The sequence below is a fragment of the Tauraco erythrolophus genome, chromosome Z (genome assembly GCF_009769465.1).
Source record: "Tauraco erythrolophus isolate bTauEry1 chromosome Z, bTauEry1.pri, whole genome shotgun sequence".
Taxonomy (NCBI): domain Eukaryota; kingdom Metazoa; phylum Chordata; class Aves; order Musophagiformes; family Musophagidae; genus Tauraco; species Tauraco erythrolophus.
The window spans coordinates 70,021,367-70,044,669 of record NC_141496.1 but is presented as its reverse complement, the minus strand read 5'-3'; the positions used below and the strand labels follow the sequence as shown (position 1 = coordinate 70,044,669).

Below are 23,303 nucleotides of genomic sequence, written 5' to 3'. Positions count from 1 at the left end.
CACCAAGCATGACAGTGCTGACTTAACTACCTGTCCTCTTCATCTCCCGAATGTCTGAAATACAGCAAGGTGCATTCTTTTTCTTTCTAACTCAAGTCAATTCTTTGATGCAAACTGGAACAAGCTAGTAAGCTTTCCTTAGCCTCTGAAAGGCCTATACTTCACTGATGTACCAAATAACAAATTTGTTCCCTCATGTGGTGGGTTGACTCTGGCCAGCAGCCAAGCATGCGGCTGCTCCCTCCCTCTCTGCTCCCTCCTGGGTGGGATGTGGGAACAGAACAAGAAGAGCATAAGCAAGAAAACTCACAGATCAAGATAAAAACAGCTTACTAGGTGAATGAAAGAGGGGAAAAAAAGGCCATCACTCTCCACCACCCACAAGCAGACCGAGGCCCACCTCATCTCTCAGCAACAGCCACCTTGGAAGACAACCCCCCCTTCTTCTGCTACTACAGTTTTATTGCTTGCTCAGCATGACACTATACGGTATGGCATTTCACTTTGGTCAGTTCAGGTTAGCTGTCCTGGCTATGTCTCTTCCCAGCTTTTTGACCACTACCAGCTTATTCACTGGTGAGGGGGGAGTAAGATACAGAATCATAGAATGGTTTGGGTTGGAAGGGACCTTAAAGATCATCTAGTTCCAAACCCCCTGCCGCAGGCAGGGACACCTTCCATTACATCAGGTTGCTCAAAGCCTCATCCAACCTGCCCTTGAACACCTCCACAGATGAGGCATACACAGCTTCTCTGGGAAACATGTTCCAGTGCCTCATCACCCTCTTCATAAAAAATTTCTTCCTTATATCTAATCTTAATCTACTCTCTTTCAGTTTAAAAAGCCATTGTCCCTTGTCTTATCACTATATATCCTTGTAAAAAAAGTCCCTCTCCAGCTTTCTTGTAGACCCCCTTTAAGTACTGGAAGGCTGCTTCAAGGTCTTCCTGGAGCCTCCTCTTCTCCAGACTGAACAATCCCAACTCTCTCAGCCTGTCTTCAGAGAAGTGCCTCAGCCTTCAGTTCATCTTTGTGGTCCTCCTCTAGACCCACTCCAACAGCTCCATGTCTTTCTTGTGTTGGGGGCCACAGAGCTGAAAGCACTACTCCAGGTGGGGTCTCATGAGAGCAGAGCAGAGGGGCAGAATCACCTCAACCTGCTGGCCACACTTCTTTGGATGCAGCCCAGGATATGGCTGGCTTTCTGGGCCGCATGCATACATTGCTAGCTCGTGTTGAGCTTCTCATCAACATGGAAAAGGCTTTGAGGCTGTGCAAGCACTATTAGGCAACAGCCAAAACACTGGTATATTACCAACACTGTTTTACCCACAAATTCAAAACACAGCACCTGTATTTTGGCACAGGGCTGCCATGAAGAAAGATAATTCTATCCCAGGCAGACCCAGTACACCTCAGAAAGTGGAATCAACAGCAGCTTTTCTCCTACACAACAAATATTCTAAACCCTGGACTTGTGTAAAACAAAGAGACAGACTGCTTCCCCAGAAACTGTGTTTGGGAGGAAGGTAGCCATTAGCCTTGGCATTTGGTAACTTCAGACATAAAATACCTAAAGGCTACTCAGTGCTTCTGATTTGAAGCACTGGTCTTTCTCTGTATATGAACAAGAACCTAGAGTTATCAAACAAATCAACTAAAGCATTCTTGAAGAAACTCATGTGCGCTAAAAAGGGAGGCTACAAAAGATACTAAGCCAAACTGCTCCTTCCTATACTGACACCACTGAAGATGAACTGTCCCAGTGTATTATTTCACTGAAGGACTGGACTGTTTATTCATTTTCACAAACAACCCAATGACTTGAATTGGAGTAAAAGGTAACTGACAGCACCTGGTGGCATCATCTTTCATCTGCCACGGTCATCATACTCTATGATCTAGCTCTGCTAATGCCAATGTGACAGCTAGAAGCGTAATACAGAAAAATTACAAAAGGAACAACCACAGATATGTGTATCCATTTCTATCTTCTCTTTTTTGGTTTGGTTTGGGCTTTTTGTTTTGTTTCCCTAACGCTTTCCCTCCCAGCCCAAAAACATGTAGCAAAGATCAAATGTCTTTTACATTTTCTTTTCCTAACTATTTTTTTTTCTGAAATGAAGAGATCAATTTGGAAAAAAAGATTAATAAATATATCTAGAACTAGTAAAACTTGTCATATAATAACATGGTATCGTAACAATTCTCTATTTTTACTGAAAAGTTCAGATGCAAAGGCATTTTTAGCCAGAAGGTAGTGGGCAAAAAGCTGGGAAGGGACACAGCCAGGACAGCTGACCTGAACTGATCAAAGTAAAATGCCATACCATATAGCGTATAAAGCTATAGATTTGCTTGCTTATTTCCATATTTCTTCAGTAATTAACTAAGCATTTGAAGAAATCTGTTAATGGCTGGATGCTCAATACAACTGTTACTCATCACAAAAGTTCAGTAAGATCAAGGCTAAATGAAAAATATTGGTAGGCATTACAATCAAAACCCAGTAGAATTGTTATATTTGAAGTTTTACCTTAGAAATATCACTTTAAAAAATGAAGGAAACCTGACAGAACTTCCTTATGCACACATGTATCATACATAATCAACAGGTAGCTTACCTTACATGTTAAAAAAGAGAGAGTAGCTACTCCCCATCCTACTAATACTATCTGCTCAACATGACTCTCTATGGACTCCAGTCCTCTCTGTACTTCGCTCCTCAAAGACAGACATAAAAACTGTTTCTAGTTTGCTTCTCAGCTGCACCGGTACAATTTTTGTTATAGGAGTAAGATGGCCAAACAAGAGTCAATTAATTTTGCACATTTTTATAGTTTTCAGAAACACAGAAATTAAAAGATTTTATGCAAATGAAGATAAAATTTAAAAAAGCCTAAAATTGAAAATAATAATACAGCAGCAAAACAGTTTTCAAAATAAATATAAATCTGCAAATACACTATATGACTAAACTATGTGTTATTTATTCCCTGCTTAGCTGCTAACAATCATTAGCATTTGGTACAGTGCTGTTGCTCATGGTAGATAAATTAAGCAGCAACACTTGAAAACAGGCAATTTCATTATTATTTTTCTTATGACCGATTATGTTGCTCTTCTCTAGTTGAAACCTGAAATTCAACCTTAGAAGAGTAGACATACACACATTGCTGATAATCAGGAACAAAGCAGCTGTCACAGCAAAAAGGACACAAAAAAACCCCCAAAACCAAACAACCCAAAAACTCACAGAATTTTATTTTCAAAATGTAAATAAAAATAAGAATAATGATTCTCTCCTACCCAGCTTTTCATGGCCTACTTTGCGGAATGGACTAGGCAATGAAAAATATAAAAAGCAGACAGTTTTGTGCACGGCTTCCCCCTTGTCTCTTCCTCTGCTTTAACTGGTTTTCCCCATTGAGAAAGCTCTCCTTTCTCTCCAGAAGTGACAGACATCTTGACAGACCTTGCTAAATCTTCCTGAAGGAGATCTTGTGCAAAGGGAAGAAAAGCTTATCCTGAGAAACTTTGAACTAGATGAAGAGGCAACCTCATGAGGTGCAGGTCCTGCAGCCCTGGTAATTAGCTGCTGGGCTGAACGATAAACCCCAAAGTGTTTCCACTTCAGAAATGGGAGCATCACCTCCTGCTCACCTATTAGGACAGGATCCCAGGATCTGAAGAACAACGTAACACAATAGATTAAGTTCTGAAAATCCAAACTAACGGGCATCCCATTTGTTTGCATAACGTATCAAACAAAACCAGCTCTACTGATGCATTATGCAAGGGCACAGGACTACTGTAATAACTATTTTAACATCCACATATATGAAAAACGTGATTTTACTCCACTGAAAAGTAGGGAAATGTGTGAATTTTTTTCCTAATATTTTGAATATTTGTATGACATGATGCAAAATGCACGGTCATTTTATATTAAGTATAGTATTGTATTCTTAGTTCAATGGTCACTTTTTAAATCCTTTGTTTTCTGCAGTAATTATTTATTCATTCATGTACTCCAGAATGTCTTTTCTTAAGAAATATATTTTAGCAGTAAAGAAAAATGTGAAGTCTGTTAGCAGTAAGAAAAGAAACAGAAGTGTTTACAACATAGATTGCTCCCAGCAATTGTTTCTTTATTAGCACAGAGCTGTGGGAAAACTATTTGCTTTCTGTATGTTTGAGTTTCTCAAAGTATTTTTTCTGTAATTCCCACAGCAAGGGACTCCTGAGCTGTGGTGAAGTTGTGTAAAAGGCCACTACACTCAAACAGCAGCTGTTTGCTTTCACTAATAAAGGAAAAAATACTCTGCACTGAAAAGTGACCACAAATAGGCACAGCATATTCTTCACACAGGCAAAATAGAGATTTCCGTGAGAATTTTGCTGTGTTAAACGTAGGATCTAATACATATCTCTAATACTGCTCTTCTGCAGGCAGTAGCAAGGAGTAAATAAGTTGAGCACAGGCAAATCCCACAGGATGTGCATGCAATTGTTCCATACCCAAAGGACAGGAAGGAATCTTATGTGAAGCAATCTCAGCAATATTGCTGCTGAGTGACTAATAGTTCATGGGATGGCTCCAATAGGAAAGAAAGCCAAGAAAACATTCTCACACAGGAAGATGCGCGGGAGAACTTTGTTTTGTGGAGCTGGGAGAGGCAACATGAGAAAAAACTTCTCAGAAAACTACTGTGTTGTAAAAGACTGTATTGCTTGGCAGGGTGGGGTGGTGGTGGTGTTCTGCCTTTTTAGCAGAAACCTTCAGATATTCGTCAGCACAAGCAGAAGAAGAGCTATGCAAGGCTCTGGGAGTTAACTCTGGCCTCCACCTAAACTACCAACAACATGCTTAGTCTCAGGATCCCTCTCTACTCCCTCCAGCAAACTGCAAGGCAGGATCCATAGCAGAAAGCATCTGCTGATCCTACTTTCAGATTTGGTTGTCTGCCACCATTGGAAGTAACAAACAAGAACTGGACTCTAACCTCAGGAGGCTCAGTTCCTGTTTGCCTACTGTTTAATGCATATTCCATTAGAGCTCTACTACTGAGACCAGACTCTATATAGCACTGTCCACACCTCAAAGAGTATCATCTCACTTGGCCAATATTATTTTAAAAAATCCTAATGAAAGAGTTCAGCATTAAATCTCTGACATATTAATAAATCAAAAGTTTCTGATATTTGTTTTTAAATTCAATTACAAATAAAAGTTTTGTAGTTTGATCACCATAATTACTACTTTGTAATTAACCTTCTTGACAGCGGCATTAGAGAGCAAGTAAATCCTTTCAATCATTTAAGCATTTCATTTATAGATTCTAGTTCCATCTTGAACTCTGTTATATATTGATTATTACCTCAATTATTTTGTCAATGATGTGTGCACACTTACATTAAAAGTTCCATAAAACAGCATTTAGAAAAACTTTGTGAAAAAATAACATGACACTGCCCCCAAATAACTTTCCAAACCAATATTCTAACTAAATAAAAACCTGTTGATCAAAAAGTAAAAAAGAAAATAGAGAAAAAAATTATCACTTCATCTTAATCTACTGAAATAAAAAATGTGAATCCAATGGTCATTTAAGATGGATGAACAAGGAGCTTCTGGACAAGATCAAGAATGAAAGGGAAGACTACAGAGGATCAAAGCAAGGACAGTTAGCCTGGGAGAAATACAGAGAAATTGTCCAAGAAATCAGGGATCAGGCTAGGAAAGCTAAAGCCCTGATAAAATTAATTCTGTCCAGGGACATCAAGGGCAACAAGAGAAGCTTCTACAGGTATGTCAGTGATAAAAGGAGGACAAGGTAAAACACAGGTCCTCTCCAGAAGGAAACGGGAGAGCTAGTTGCCAGGGATTCGGAGAAGGCTGAGGTATTCAATGATTTCTTTACCTCAGTCTTCACTGGCAAGTGCTCTAGCCACGCTGCCCAAGTCACAGAAGACAAAGGCAGGGACTGGGACAATGAAGAGCTTGCTAAATCTTCCTGCCCACTGTAGAAGGTCAGGTTGGAGACCAACTAAGGAACCTGAAGGTGCACAAGTCCATGGCAAATGATGAGATGCATCCGCGGGTCCTAAGGGAACTGGCAGATGAAGTTGCTAAACTATTATCCATCACATTTCAGAATTGTGGCAGTCCAGTGAAGTTCCCACCGACTGGAAAAGGGGAAACATAGCCTCCATTTTGAAAAACAGAAAAAAGAAGCAGCAGGGAACTACAGGCCAGTCAGTCCCTCCTCTGTGCCAGGCAAGATAATGCAGCAGATCCTCCTGGAAACTATACTAAGGCACATGGAAAATAAGGAGGTGATTGGTGACAGCCAACATGGTTTCACTAAGGGCAAACTATGCCTGACAAATTTGGTGGCCTTCTAAGATAACGTTACAGTGTTGGTGAATAAGGGAAGAGCAACTGATACCAGCTACCTGGACTTGTGCAAAGCATTTGACACTGTCCCGCACAACATGCTTGCCTCTAAATTGGAGAGACACGGCTTTGATGGATGGACCACTCGGTGGATAAGGAATTGTCTGGATGGTCTCACTCAAAGAGTTGCGGTCGACAGTTCAATGTCCAAGAGGAGGCCAGTGATGCGTGGTGTTCCTCAGGGGTTGGTATTGGGGTTTGTAATGTTTAACATCTTTGTTAGCAACACAGACAGTGGGATTGAGTGCAGCCTCAACAAGCTTGTTGACCACACCAAGTTGTGTGGTGTGGTCAACATGCTGGAGGAAAGAGATGCCATGCAGAAGGACTTTGACAGGCTGGAGAGGTGGGCCTGTGAGAACCTCTTGAAGTTCAGTGAGGCCAAGTGAAAGGTCCTGCACATGGGTCGGAGCAATCCCAAGCACAATTTGGGCGGAGAATAAATTGAGGGCAGCCTTGAGAAGAAGGATTTGGTGGTGTTGGTCGATGAGAAGCTGAACACAAGTCGGTAACATGTGCTTGCAGTCCAGAAAGCCAACCATATCCTGGGCTGCATCAAAAGAAGTGTGGCCAGCAGGTTAAGGGAGGTGATTCTGCCCCTCTACTCTGCTCTCAAGAGACCCCACCTGGAGTACTGCATTCAGCTCTGGGGTCCCCAACATAAGGCGGACATGGAGCTGCTGGAGTGAGTCCAGAGGAGGGCCACAAAGATGATCCAAGGGCAGGAGCACCTCTTCTCTGAAGACAGGCTGAGAGAGTTAGGGTTACTTTAAGGGGGCCTACAAGAAAGCTGGAGAGGGACTTTTTACAAGGACATGTAGCGATAAGACAAGGGGCAATGGCTTTAAACTGAAATAGATGGTTGATTTGGATTAACTATGTATCCTGGTTTTAGCTGGGACAGAGTTAGCTCTTCTTTTTAGCAGCTAGAAGAGCTCCGTGTTTTGGTTTTACTCAGAGGCTTGCTCTGAGAAGAATGCTGACAGCGCACTGATGTTTGTAGTTGGCACTGAGGTCTCAAGGGCTTTTCAGCTTGCTGTGTTCTTGCCAGTGTGCAGGAGCACAACAGGGTAAGGGGGGAGCATAGTCGGGACAAGGAGTCCACGACTCTCCTTACGATTTGTACTTGGACTTAAGAGTGAGGCCAAACTGGCCAGTTAGTATTCCATATCATGCAGTGTCATGCCCAGCATAAAAGTGAGGGTCAGACAGAAAGAAGGGCTTTTTGCCCTTCTGGGACTCTCACTTTCAGACTCCCAGAGTGCTTTCTCTCTCTCTCTCTCTCTCTCTCTCTCTCTCTCTCTCTTTCAGGCCTCCTGTTCATCCGGGATTGCAGTATCAGGTTTTATTTGTTTCGGGATTGCAGCTTCGGGACGAGACGGGCCTCGGTCAAGGGGTGGTGAGCAATTACACCATACATCACTCATTTGTATATATTTATCCTTGTACATATCGGTACATATATATATTGGTAGCGGTAGTAGTAAATTGTTCTTATCTCAACCCACGGGTCTCTTTTCTTTTTCTTTGATTCTCTCCCTCATCCCTGGGGGTGGGGGAGTGAGCGACTGTGTAGGGTTTGGTTGCAGGACCAGCTAACCCACGACACTATGAGGAAGAAATTCTCTGAGGGTGGTGAAACATTGGAACATATTACCCAGTGAAGTTGTGGCTGCTCCATCTCTGGAGGTGTTCAAGGTCAGGTTGGATGGGGGGCTTTGAGCAACCGGATGTAGTAGAAGGTGCCCCTGCCCATGGCAGGCGGGTTGAAACTCGATGATCTTTAAGGCCCCTTCCAACCCAAACTATTCTATGATTCTAAGATATGCTACTGATTAAAAAAGTAGTTATCGTGTTGGATTTACTATTTACATAATCTTTTCTCAAAACTTTGAATTCCTGTAAGTTTTTAGAGGAGTGGCCATCACTCACAGAAGTTTAATAAGGCATGAAATCTGAAAAAAAGCAATTTTTTTTTTTCAAACATTGTATTACCTTTTTTATGACCCAAGAAGTGCAGAAATGGACAGCAAACCAAAGTTTTTCAAAATGATCTCAGAATGCAGCCATTATTCTACTGTTCTGATCAAGAGCAACTCCCAAATCTATGTGCCGCTCAGAAAGTTTCTTTCATTAAAAGAGAAGGAAAATAGGAGGGAGAATTTCAGTGTCATATGCAATTGTAGCAAAACTGCCCTGTTATTACACAAAACAGTACAGAGGAATACAGAATTTGGCCTCACTAGATCAGAAGAGAAGTCCAAGTGAGTTAATGCTCTGTTTTTAGAAACTGCCTGTGCCTTATGCTTTAAAGACTGATGAAGAATTTGGCAGTGTGATACACACAAAAAGAAACATAGACAATACTTTCCAAACCTTGTGGCCATGAGCCTGCACCCTTCAGCATTAAATGTCTATACAAGTACTTAATTTGTCAGGTTGGAATTATGAACTTCACTTGATTGATGATTAGTTACTAAATGATTTATAGCCCACAATACACGGCATTTCCATATTTCTAATAAAATTTTAGATGCATCAAATCAAAGAACTCTTGATATAAATTTAAATTTATAATGGGAATTTGTTTTTTCTTTTTTTTTTTTTTTAAAAAAGGGAAAACTTCATAATTTTAACTTTTTAGGATAGACATCTTCTCTTTTTAGGCAGTTTTCAGGCCTATATCAGGTTTTATATTTTTAGATTACGAAGACTTGTAATTGCAATATAACATGCTAAAGTTTCAAATAAAGGCCTTGTTTCAACCATCTGAATGATATGAATATGGTATCGCCCTGTGATATACCACATCCACAGAGATTATCTATGGTATAGGAAAAACAGCATGGGTGCATAAGTCTTCCAAAACAGCTTAATGAAAACTTTTAGTTTATTAAACATAAAATTGCACCTTTTATTCACTTCTGTAAGTATATGCTTTCAAGTTGAGGAATGGTTCTTCAGTAGACTCTCCTGGCAATATGTCTTTGGAACGGTCTAACAAAAATCTCACTGTGTAAGTCGTTACAAATTTGGGAGAGTTTCAAGAAATAAAAAGCAACAAAAGACCCACATTGACTCGTGTCTCTTATCATTAAAGTCCAATTCAAACCAGCTCTATCTTCACATAAATTATTATTTAATGTAAAATATACTCAAATAAAGAGCAAAGCTTGGAATTATTAAGGCAAGCAACCAGAAACCAAAGAAATTATTACTTACTTGTATGGAGGTTAAGGGGAGTTTGGGGATGTTACAAATATTTAAAAAAAAAAAAAAAATCAAAGGACAGTGATTGCAGATGCTACATTCTCATGTGTCTGCTCTACACTTTTGTAACCTTTAATACAAATCATTGAGCTACATTTGAGCACTAAGAGACAACTATTTGAGAATGCTCACAGTCTACAAAACAAAGGCTGCAGATGCAAGTAGTTTCCTTGTGTCAAGTAAGACAGTCTACAAAAATAGTTTCTTGCAGTTCAGCTTTCCTTACCATGCTTTCATCAATAAATAAAAATCCATCTCCCTCTTATGGCTTAAGAGGCTGAAAGACATCACATAAGCCTTGCATTTTCACAATCTTGAACATATGCTGAGGCACCCTATTAAGGAGATTAGATGCTCTGCACAGGTCTTAGTGTGTGCTTTAAGATGCGGGTTTTGGGGGCAGATTTCCAGTTTTCACTTCCAATTCAGCTAACAGCAATCTTCATGTTATGTTTATTTCACCTTTTTGTTTAGCAGCACCACAGGCCTCCACTAGGTCGTCACTGTTAACATGGTCACAAAGACTTAAACTTGCAAGCAGAGAGCTTGCAAAAGCATCAAACATACAAACAAATATATGAAATATTTCAAAACAAGTACATTAAAATAGTTCAGTTCATAAAACAATGAGTGTTTTATAGGAGTTCCTTCTAGGTAGCATTTCTTCAGAGGCTCACAAATCATCAGTTTACATTCAATCTGAAATAAGCATGAGTACAATAGATAGTTTTAAGGAAATATTCATAATATTGTATTCTAAGTATATAAGTTTCACACGCTGTTTTAAATGGCAGCAGACTTAGCCGTCCATTAGTTTCAAGTTGAAGGAGCAGGTCTAACTTGCTTAAATTTTCCCAAATCAAAGCTCAAAATTAACTGAGCTGATAAACAGATCATGCAGCTTTAAATTTTACTTTATTTTTAAAGTTACTTTATTTAATCATAGAAAATATTATTTTTCAGCTCAGGCACATTTCAATTTAAGAACAGCTTTTGCTTATTAATTTCTCATGCTACCAGGGTATTCCATTTGACATATACACCTAATAGGTCTTAAAGAGATGTAATTCAACTTGTAAAGAGACAATACTCTTTCCCTCAATTTAACTTTGCTGAAATACAAATCTCATTATTATGGGCTGGTGTTTTAAGACTGCCTTCTAAGAAATCTAAAGAATATTTGTTCCAAATGTATTACTGCTAACTGTATCACTTCCAAACTTGACTCACAAAGACATATTGACCTCATGCACCTAACTTTGTAAAGTCAAGACCAAAGATAAATTTGACTCCTTGTTTTATTCTTACTCAAATTACTAAAAAGAACAGTAAAGAATACATTATGATATTCAGTTACTTCCCACAAGAACAAAAAAGTGAAGGCGAGGTGATTAAACAACAAGATTTGAAGTGGAGGACCTAAGGTTTAGAGCATAGATTCAACAAGCTGACAAATTTGTGCAGTCATATCAGATGACACTGCTAGGTATAATCTAAAATATAGTATAGTCTAAATTTTCAACACCAATTCTGATGGCAGAGCATTTGTTGCCTTTCTTTCAGCTAGACGATGTAGGTGCTAATTCCTTTTTTTTTTCAAGACAAAGTCCCCTACAGGATATTCAAGTTGGCCAAATGAAACACTGCACATTCTGAATTACCATTCGCATTTGATAATTTTGCCCAGATTTGGTAGATGAAAATGAGAACAGCTGTTTGTAAACTGGAAGTAATTTTATTTATTCAGATTTAAACACATATGCAAAACCCACTACACCTATCCATGTGTTATAGGCATTCTGAATACTCAAAAATTCAGCACAATCAAGGCCCAGAAATAGCTAAAGTGTAGCTGTATAATAAAACAACTATCCAAACAACTATGGAAACTGAGCACCTCAGGAAAAATTAAAGGCTTTCCAAAGGATTTCCAAATTCCAAAGGGAAAGATTATTTTTTTCCAGTGCCAGAAGCATACCATACAAAGAATACAGAGTTAATCTATTTGAGACATGGCAGGAGAAAACCATATTCAAAAGTCCTAATATCCTGAAGAACAACGTATTTCTAAGCTTTATTCTCATACTGTTATACTAGATTGGGGTAACAGTTCAAACATGCCTTTTGATCTTACCTGTGCTGCTGTAAAACAAGCAACTTTTTAGGCAGATACATAATCAGTAATTGGTGTACAAGCCAATACTAATACGCTAAGGCATCCCCCACAAACAGACAGTACAGTTCAAGGAACTCAAGGTAAGTATTAACATACTGTCATAATTCAATGCACAGATACTGCACTATTGTCATCTTCTGAATGTCTTTCATGCATAGCCCTATATGTTCTTACTTGTAGTAACAAACACATTGGAGCCTTCATCTGACAGTCTTGTCATTTTAATTATGGAGTTGAAAAAAAACCCAGTTGCTGCACAAAGGATGGATGCATTTTTTTTTAACAACTGGTTACATTAATGTTTTCAATCATTCTGATCAATGTTTTTGAATTGCCCCAGTATCTGGTGAAATTCAAAAGAAGAAAGATTGCTACAAAATTCTAGACATTTTAGGAAGGAGCTCATTATTTTCAGATCTGCCAGACTTCATTATTTACATCGTTGCTACTCTACTCTCTATGTCATTTAATTATATTTTTTATCCCCATAGTCTTGCCCGAAAGAAGACGTGTAGCATTTTCATTGTCCTCTGATTTGATAACTCACAGATACCCTTTGAATTCAGACTATTTTTTCATTCATTTACCACTATAATGATCATAAAAAATTTTTGTAAATAAAAGTGAAGTTATTGTGCTAATGTGTATTTTAGTTGTTTGCAGGCTAAATGAGTGAACTACATTTACTGTCAACTTATTTTATCATAAATGAAATCTATTACAACAATAATGGAAATATCATACACCTTTTAACATTTTACTTGAGCTATTTTCTGCCTGCTAGGAATTCTAGTTATGAGCTTCATCGTGTCAAGGATAGACCAGTCTTTTCCAGACACTTACCCTCTGACAGCATGAATAAGTCTCAGTGACGGATAGGCGGTTCGCACTTTCAATTTATTCTTAAGGATTAATGCATTAACCCATTCCACATGCTTCTCTCCACCTTTCACCATGAAAGCAGGGATCCAAAGGACACTGTCATTCAGCATCGATAGTCTATGCACAAATTTTTCTCTGTCACTCTCATTCCGAAATCCTCCAAATGCTCTTTGTACAACTGATGGGTTCATGGTAATAAAATCAGATTTAGTTCCCACATCGGCAGCAAACTCCACCACAGGAGCTAGATTGCACCTGAAGAGGAAAAAATTAATGGAAAAATGAAAATAAATATGAAACCTCAGAAAAATGTATGCATGAAAAGAAAGCTGAAAATGAACATGCAAGTCCATTTCAATTTAATGTAAGAAAAAAATACTAGTGATAACAGGTATGATAACATGTAGCATTTTTCTCAACTTGGACACTCATTAGACAAATTTCTTAAGAACATTAAATGTGCATAATGCTGCAAGACAAAAAAGTTCTTTGCACGTTTGAAAACCATGCCATCGCGCTCTGAAATGCACTGAGAGCTAGAGTAGCACACAAATAAGAGTATGCTTTCTAACACTGCCTTCCATTAGTGTTCATTTGTCACTATGTTACCAACAGCTCACACTTTTAAAGGAAGCCATGCCAGCCAATTAAGGTATAATTTATATAGGTTAGTTATTGTAATTTTTTTTTTTTTTTACAATATAGTATTTAAATATGATTTACAAATGAACTTTACCCCATGTTACATGAGGTGTTTGGGTTTTTTTGGTTCTGATATTATCACTGCAGCTGATCAGATGTTTTAGAATTTGGTACTTTCAATTCATTTAGAAATTAAATTTTTGGAAAAAACTATTAATATTTCCATTTTTCCTTGAGGTCTCATTTTCAAGCCTTGTTTAATTCTGCAGTGGCTTTGTGCTTTTTTCTAGGCTTCAGAAGGTCTCATCAGGCCTTTGTTCAACATACATTTTTATCTTAGTTATATAAATACATATATAGGTAATCACACAGAGCCAGCATTCTCCATGTGCAGCATTGGATACAGGTGACAAAATGCAATTCAGAAATTAATTGCAATTTCAGTGACCAGTATGATCCAACTGAAACAAATCACCTCCACAATATCCTTAGTAAATGAGCCTGTAGCTGGTACGCCTCAAATAAATATCTTGACACAACAATATTTCACAATTTAACAAATTGCTCTGGTGAGGTGAAGAAAGCTAAGAAACAATGTTGGAACTAGATCCTTCAAAACATTTGCATGTTATTATATTCCTAATATAAATAGTATTCTATTAGTTCCGCAATTCTTTTCTGGTACAGTAAACTTTTTACTTGAGCTTATCCCCTAGCACCTTATCCCCTAATGGCCAGATCTTCAATGTTATGTAACAATAACTGAAGTCAGCAGGGCAATATTGATTAGCATCAACTGATGACCTAGTCCTGATTGATAATACTAATTCCTTTGAATACTGTTATCATTTTTCAAATATCATCTGAAGAAGTAGTCCTATATTCTTCAGAAAGTAACGTTATGAAGACAGTAAAGTCTATATATTCTTAGCACATAAAGCTGTCCAGGTTTCTGACGAGGTGGGCAGAGGTAAGTTTTCTTAGGAAATGGATTTACGTTCTTTAATATCTTTATACACCTATTCCACAAACCATCTGCATGTATTACAGGCTGCTAAGAGTAGTATCTTCTAGAAAATGGTAGTTAGGGTTCAAAAATATTGCCACTGATTTCAATACTGGCTTTGACATTGTTTCTAAAAACCTTAATGCATGAACCTATAACCTGGAATTGTCAAAAATTTGGTGTTGCATACAATCTAAAAATAAAAAAATCAAACCAAAGGTTTAAAATCAACCAATTGAATTCACTGAATTACCACTGCTTTTGAAAATATCTCTTTTAAGGGCAGACTGCACAACATAATGAACGATTCTTGCATAGCAGGACTTTTTTCAGTAGTCACATGTATAGGCACATGATGACATCTATTACTTACAAACATAGCACAGAACTTGACATTGCAAATCTAGCCCTCTGTGTCTGTCTTTGAGAAGCACCTAGGTACCAACACTACCTTGTTTAAAAAGCTGGACGCCATATGCAAAGTGTGCACATATAATATAGGCCTTACAGTTCTAATATGATTTCATGTGACAGCTCCTTTCTGATCTGCCAACACCATCAGTGCCTAAATCTTAAAAACGTATGCAGTTTGAAACAAGTATATAAATGTAATTTCACCTAGATCCTGAAAAAAATTATCATTGGCATACCAAATACAAGGTCTACCTACCTTGCATGTGATTACTGATTCATCAGTAGTATACTCAATATCAATACCGTAATTTAGAAAGATATACAGCATAAGCAGTACAAATTCTTAACATATGACATATTGAGATTTTCCAAGTATAACTGCAGAAAGTAATGAGCAATTCAAATACACTCAGTAACAATGAGGTTGTCTGTGAACAATTACTTAGAATATTAGTCATATTTTTCAAGCTTTAGTGTCTCAAATTAGATAGCTGGTTATAACATTAGAGGCAGGTAAGGCATTTTGCTTTCCAAATGCTGAGCACCTCTTAACCTTTGATCTTTTAAAAATTCCATTTTATAAATGTGGATTAGCAGCAGTGCTTAAGTTTGAGATGATTGATAAGTACATAGAATCATAGAATGGCATAGGCTGGAAGGCACCTTAGAGATCATCTAATCCAACCTCCCTGTCATGGGCAGGGACGCCTCTCAACTAGATCAGGCTTCTCAAGGCTCTGTCCAACTTGGCCTTGGACACCTCCAGGGAGGGGACATCCACAACTTCTCTGGGCAATTTATTCCAAAGTCTTACCACCCTTGTACTGAAGAATTTCTTCCTAAAATCTAATCTAAATCTGTTCTCCTTCAACTTAAACCCCTTTCCCCTTGTCCTATCAGTGGACACTCTTGTAAGTTCCTCCCCAGCCTTCATGTAGGTTCCCTTCAGGTATTGGAAGGCAGCTATTAGGCCCCCCTGAAGTCTTCTCTTTTCAAGGCTGAACAATCCCAGCTCCTGTCCTCGTAGCAGAGGTGCTCCAGCCCCTGAATCATCTTTGTGGCCCTCCTCTGAACACGCTCCAACAGATCTATGTCTCTCTTATGGTGGGGACACCAGAACTGCACACAGTATTTGAGGTGGGGTCTCACAAGAGCAGAGTAAAGGGGGAGAATCACCTCTGCACATCTGCACTTCAAAAGGCTGTTTTCAAAGAAGTAACTAGATGCTATCAGCAGTACACTGCTAAGATTCATATTTTAGTACAACATGAATGTAAGACAAGCTCTACACAAACTTCTAGCTCTGCTAAGGAAATAAACAGTACTGAGTTAGTTGTTGTCAACCAAGTTATAAAAATATTACCATCATTAAGCCACTTCTCATTTTCTGAGAGGTCACTTCCTTCAAAGGATGATTCTACTGCTCATTAAATGGAAGTGTCAATATTGAATATTTATTCTATATTTATCCAGAAAGTTGGAAAATATAAAACACCTGTTAAAACCCATCAACTAAAATCAGCACGTTCTTCAGTAGAAAGTAAATGGAGTAGTTTTGTCAGAAGTGTTTCCATACGAGTTCAAGAGGTTATGTGAAAGTGATGAACTGTACCCTAAACTGCTAGTATCAGATAATTTATATTCCCACATGAGCTCAAGAAAATTTTACAGAAAAGTATGTTTCAGGGCTAATAAAACTAGCTATTGTATATTTGCATATAGACCTGAGCATATGTAAATAACTTTTGTTGTATATTTCAGAGCTTTTATCTTAATGCCTAATGCTTCTTTATGCTATGCCACAGTTTCACACATGTTGAAATTTTTAAGTTTATTTTGCTGGCAGATGTCAATGATATCCTGTGAATTCTCAGGACTCTTTCAAGAAAACTCCATATTCAGAGACATGCATAAACATATATTTCTTTTAAGTCAAACTAAGAAGGCTGTTAACTGAACAACTTTGAAACAGGCAATGCAATAATGTTCCCTTGTTATAATCTTTAATTCTAGCTCATTTGTTGCAAGGCATAGAACACAAAATATATCCACGACAATGATGATGAGGTGAGGGAGACTCTGCACCACAAGCTTTAACTAAGCCTAAGAATTTGAACAAATAAAACTTTACTTTTTTTTTTTTAATGTAAAGTTGTTGCTATAACAAATCCAGCAGGAAGAATAAATAGAAGACTGTAATTTACTGAGTTTTCTTTTTCTAAAGTGCTTCATTACTGATACCTTGCAACTATATGGTTGATGAAAATTTGACACTAAACCACAATTTTCTGCAAAACACCATTATCTTCCATTCATTCTAAAAAAACTTCAATATTGCCCTCATGTTAGTCAGCCTGCAAGTAAGCAGGACAAACTTGCTATGAGGCTAAGAACACTAAGACTAATGAGAACAGATTGGAATTAACAGTCATACACAGCACTGAAGATTGACTTGAGCAATTAAGCAAACAGTTGTGAATATGAGCACTAAGAAAATACATCACATTATACAAGGATCCATAAACTACCTTCTCCTGTGCCCAAGCTATAGACTGTTTCCAGATAAAATGATGAAATACAGCCTGCCCCAGCAAAAACAATTTTGCAAAATGATGGCTTTCAGTAGCTCATTTGCTTTCTTTTTCTTTTCCATAAAAATTCGAAGAAAAGTAAGTGTATTACTTAAAACTAGCAAAGCAATGACTATTTTTCCTATATAATTTTCATACAATCATAGAATAGTTAGGGTTGGGAGGGACCTTAAAGTCATCAAGTTCCAACCCCGTCACCATTGGCAGGGACACCTTCTACTACATCCGGTTGCTCAAAGCCCCATCCAACCTGACCTTGAACACCTTCGGAGATGGGGCAGCCAGAACTTCGCTGGGTAACATGTTCCAGTGTTTCACCACCCTCAGAGTAAAGAATTTCTTCCTTATAGTTAATCCAAATCAACCATCTTTCAGTTTAAAGCCATTGCCCTATGTCTTATCACTACATGTCCTTGTAAAAAGGCCCTCTTCAGCTTTCTTGTAGGCCCCCTTTAAGAACTGGAAGGCTGCTAGAACCAGCAGGAGCCTTCTCTTCTCCAGGCTGAATAACGCCAACTCTCTCAGCCTGTCTTCAGAGAAGAGGTGCCCCAGCCCTTGGATCATCTTTGTGGCCCTCCTCTGGACCCGCTCCAACAGCTCCATGTCCGCCCTGTGTTGGGGACTCCAGAGCTGAATGCAGTACTCATGTACAAAACCTTTCACTTGGCCTCACTGAACTTCAAGGGGTTCTCACAGGCCCACCTCTCCAGCCTGTCAAAGTCCTTCTGAATGGCATCTCTTCCCTTCAGCGTGTCAACCACATCACACAACTTGGTGTCGTCAACAAGCTTGTTGAGGCTGCACTCAATCCCACTGTCCATGTTGCTAACAAAGATATTTAACAGTACAGACCCCAATACCAACCCCTGAGGAACACCACTTGTCACTGGCCTCCACTTGGACATCGAGCCATTGACTGCAACTCTGAGTGCGACCATCCAGACAATTCCTTATCCACCGAGTGGTCCATCCATCAAAGCCGTGTCTCTCCAATTTAGAGGCAAGCATATTGTGCGGAACAGTGTCAAATGCTTTGCACAAGTCCAGGTAGCTGGTATCAGTTGCTCTTCCCTTATCCACCAACGCTGTAACGTTATCTTAGAAGGCCACCAAATTTGTCAGGCATAGTTTGCCCTTAGTGAAACCATGTTGGCTGTCACCAATCACCTCCTTATTTTCCATGTGCCTTAGTATAGTTTCCAGGAGGATCTGCTGCATTATCTTGCCTGGCACAGAGGAGGGACTGACTGGCCTGTAGTTCCCTGCTGCTTCGTTTTTCTGTTTTTCAAAATGGAGGCTATGTTTCCCCTTTTCCAGTCGGTGGGAACTTCACTGGACTGCCACAATTCTGAAATGTGATGGATAATAGTTTAGCAACTTCATCTGCCAGTTCCCTTAGGACCCGCGGATGCATCTCATCATTTGCCATGGACTTGTGCACCTTCAGGTTCCTTAGTTGGTCTCCAACCTGACCTTCTACAGTGGGCAGGAAGATTTAGCAAGCTCTTCATTGTCCCAGTCCCTGCCTTTGTCTTCTGTGACTTGGGCAGTGTGGCTAGAGCACTTGCCAGTGAAGACTGAGGTAAAGAAATCATTGAATACCTCAGCCTCTTTGCAGAGGATACCTTCCTCTTTGGACAGGATAAACCAACACATTTATTAAAGGACAAGTTTTTTCCATGTCAACTTCACTAACCACAAGAAGTGCCAAGTTAAAAAATGAAATTCAAAGGACACTGGAAAAACAAGAGCTGCATTTGCCCAGAAAGATTTTATCACTAATGATGGAAAAAATATTCAGCTTGATTAGTAGATGCTGACAGAGTTAGCAGGAAAACACTCCAATGAGAGAAAGAAGAGTTGTAATGTATAAAGGAGGCACTTCAGTCCAAAGAAAGGAGCAATTAATATTCCCTCATGGCTTTTTTTTCTTAGAGCAGTCCTAAGCTAGTCAAACAGCTTCACTCAACAGGCCTGTTCTCCATTTAGTCCAACTGAAATGAAAGTGACTTTTTGAGAAGTAGTGTCACCACAAGAGAAACCACAAGATTATTTACTAGGTTTGGGGGGATTTTGTTTGTTTGCTTTTTAAATAAGTAACTCCAAAATAGTTCCCATCATGAAAGTTGAATTTCACTAACTTTAAAAAAAAAAAAAAGAGATTTCTTCTTATCTTTGCCATGTCTCAAATTCTGAATCCAAAGCTGAACTGAATTCTTCTTGGTACTTACTGGCTGCCAGAAGTAATTTCAGGAATCTAAAAGTTATTACTTGGTAATATTTAGTATTATTATTTTACACTTATCCAAAATAGAGTCATATTTTTCAGGAAGTCCTATGTAACTACTGCATTTCAAAATGTACTTATTACTATAACAAGTTCATCTATTCTTTAAGATGTAACAGCTAACAGAGCCCTGCCATGAGACTTTTAGCATGAGAAAGTGTAGACAATGGGGGAATAAGATGTATTGCATTTAAATTTCATAGGGGGAGGCCACCATATATCTGATGCAACACAGCTAGAGAAACAGCTGAAAACAGTACCATGAAAAAAATCATCTCCTGCAACAGCACTATGCCATTTATACGTTTTAAATGTAATCTGGTTGATTATCTCATATTTTAATCCTATTTTTTTTTATGGAATCGAATTTTAGAATGATTCAGACCTTTTCTGGGTATAGTACCACAATGCTCTAGCTCACAAGTACAAAAGAAGCAGAGGTGCAAGGATCAACAGTCACTTAACAGGGTGTAAAAACATAAGAGGTAAAAGCAAAGGAATACTGGAAATGGGAAATAGTTCATAGTCAGCAGAGGGGGTTTTTAACAGCATAAAGTCTCCTTGCTTCCCATTTTAACTAGATGGGTCACGTTTTCTACCATCAAAATAGGCATGACTTCCCTTAACTTGTGGAACTAATTCATTTTATCCTAGAAGACATGTCCCTAGACTTGATTTCTGATGCTGTGAGAACAAAATAAAGCCTTATGTGATCAAGTAATTAAAACCAAGACACTTTAAAATGTTCAGTAAATACAGTAAATCTGCTTATGCTGACAAGACATAACCTTGCTTGCAAAAATGACCCTTATTTTTGCACTTTCAAACATGTCTAAAGAAGAACTGTTTTACTTATAAAATTTGCTAACAGAATTATATGCTGGCTTGCAGGCATGCTTATTATTTGACTCTACTTTAGATGCCTATATTTAAACATTTTTTATAATAGAAATATTCTAATTATTCAGTGTCTCTGCTGGATCAATGTTCTTTCAGAGACATCGTTATATAGAAGGCACTGAATAAGGTGGAATATCTCAAAGGAAGATGGACAGTTATTAGTAATTTTGGATCACTTTCAAAGACATTGACAGATACAATCAAACTTAAATTAATTGAAGTGCTAGGTACTGACATTCTTCTTTACCCTTAATAAAGCACATATTCAGTATCTTTATTAGTTATTACTAACATCTTCATACCATCTTTATATTTGCATTAAAATTCAGGATATTGAGTTTATTGTACTGTAATGCAAACACTGATGGATGTCTCTTGTGTCCTTTTCACTATCACAGATCTTCAGTACCAGTTTTATCATTAAATTAATGGTATTGTTGGTGTTAGATCTAACATTGGAACTGCTGCTCTAAGAAACAAATCTGTTAAAACCATACACCTTTGTTTCAGATCTCAGAAAGAACATATGGTACTATCAAAATCAACTGGATAATATATTTAGCCAAAATAATATGACATACTTGTCACAGCACGAGGGCATAATGCACTCAGCAACAGGAGATTCCACAAAAATTTCATTCACTAGCCTATACACCTAGCTGCACACAGTACATACAGTAACTGCTTTTCATAACATCAGGTGGTGAGTAGAATGAGTGCATTTTACTTGTAGATAAATCAGCTGAAAGCAAAGAGAGTAACAAGTGTCATGGCACATTTTAATACCAGAATCTTGATAGCAATAGAGCTGAGTGGTTACCAAGTATGCCAGTACTATTAGATCACCTGATGACATATCATGTTGTGCATAACTTTTTTTCAAATAGAAGGAATGTAGGAAACTATATCTCTGAAGAATGCTTTGCTTTTTTATTTAACTCAAAATACAAATGAATTCATTGCTATTTTCTTTAACAGATGTTACGTACTTATGCATCCATCCAAACATACATAATTATCATGCAGCTTAACCTATGAGATAATCTGTGAACTTCTAAAATGTTTTAACTTCAATTTGTAAATCCAAAAATTTCCCTGTATTGAAACTCTCTATAGGGTGCAGGGTCAAGTATTCTATTCCTAGAAGCTGACAGATGTACTATGCACAACATCATTAGACTAACCAGTTGTTATACTGATGATCACTTTATTAGTCTTACAGCATATGAGAGATTTTTTTCCAGTCTAAATAACTGGTTAGCAACAGTAACTTCCTGATGTTCCTATTAAGCTTCACCATTCTTCTTTTATTCATACATAAAACTTTAAGATTATCTTTACTCCACGTGGCTTGAATTAGTTAGAATCTCCTATCAGATATTGTTGCCTAGTTTCATGGCTAGTTAAAACACGGGGAAGAGAATGGAGATAACTTCAAAGAAATTCAGCACATGATTTAAGCACGTACCTTGCCTTCTGAAAGAAAATTTCCATCTAGAAAATCTAGTTTCTAAATTTTTCTGTAGTTCTGTTAAATGACTCACAATCTCACAGAGAGCACAAAAGCATGCCATAGGCTAAATATGGTTTAAAAATGTGGTATTTATTTTTGGATTCGTTCTGCAATAAAGATGTTAATTTGAAAGACTATAGTGGTACAAGCAAAACAAGTAAGGAAAATGAAAGAGTGATGTGTTATTGTTTCAGTTGTCACTTGCTAGTACATCTCAAATAAAATACAACTTTCACGTCTATATCCTGTTTTAATTTATGTACTGAAAAACTGTAATTTTTCTTTTCCATATCCTTTTAATATTTTTGTTTGCCACCATCTTTCTTCAAGGTGAGAAAAGAAAAATCAAGTAACTCGCAATGACCAACTATTTCTATACTGTTTTCTGTCCTTTCACCCCTCTCAGATCAAACCAAGAGAAACTTTGGCTTCAAAAGCAAAACAACCTATCTTCTTGCCCAACCTTCTCTATACCCATATAATGCCAGGCTGCCAAATGAGGCCAGCTATTCCTCTTTATTTTCTATTGATATGTGAAGTCCAAAGGTATTCTACTGTGTGTGTCTGAAGAACGAATAAAAAATGAAGTATATTAACATTTTTGCACAAACTGAAGAGATATATTTTTAGAGCAATATAGAGGGATTCAGATGCATAGAATCATAGAATCATAGAATGGTTAGGGCTGGAAGGGACCTTCAAAGGTCATCTAGTCCAAGCCCCCTGCAACAAACAGGGATATCTCCAACTAGATCAGGTTGCTCAGGGCCTCGTCCAACCTGGCCTTGAACGTCTCCAGGGATGGACCATCCACCACCTCTCTGGGCAACCTGTTACAGTGTTCCACAAATCTCATGGTAAAAAATTTTTTCCTAATATCCAATCTGAATCTACCTCCCTCTATCTTAAAACCATTACCCCTTGTCCTATCACAACAGGCCCTCTTGAACAGCCTCTCCCCATCTTTCTTGTAGGCCCCCTTGAGGTACTGGAAGACGGCTATAAGGTCACCCCGGAGCCTCCTCTTCTCCAGGCTGAACAGCCCCAACTCTTTCAGCCTGTCCTCATAGGAAAGGTGCTCCAGCCCTCTTATCATCTTCGTGGCCCTCCTCTGGACCCTCTCCAACTGGTCCATGTCCTTCTTATGTTGGGGGCTCCAGA

The 23,303-nt window shown here is 38.3% G+C and overlaps 1 protein-coding gene across 1 annotated transcript in view; it reads right to left on the bottom strand.

Annotated features, from left to right (window-relative positions):
- Nucleotides 1-23,303, bottom strand: part of ST8SIA4 (ST8 alpha-N-acetyl-neuraminide alpha-2,8-sialyltransferase 4) — a 64,228-nt gene that overhangs the window by 19,678 nt on the left and 21,247 nt on the right. The window contains exon 4 of the mRNA XM_086629510.1: nt 12,751-13,044. Coding sequence (XP_086485636.1) covers nt 12,751-13,044 — 294 coding nt within the window. The remainder of the gene's footprint in view (nt 1-12,750; nt 13,045-23,303) is intronic.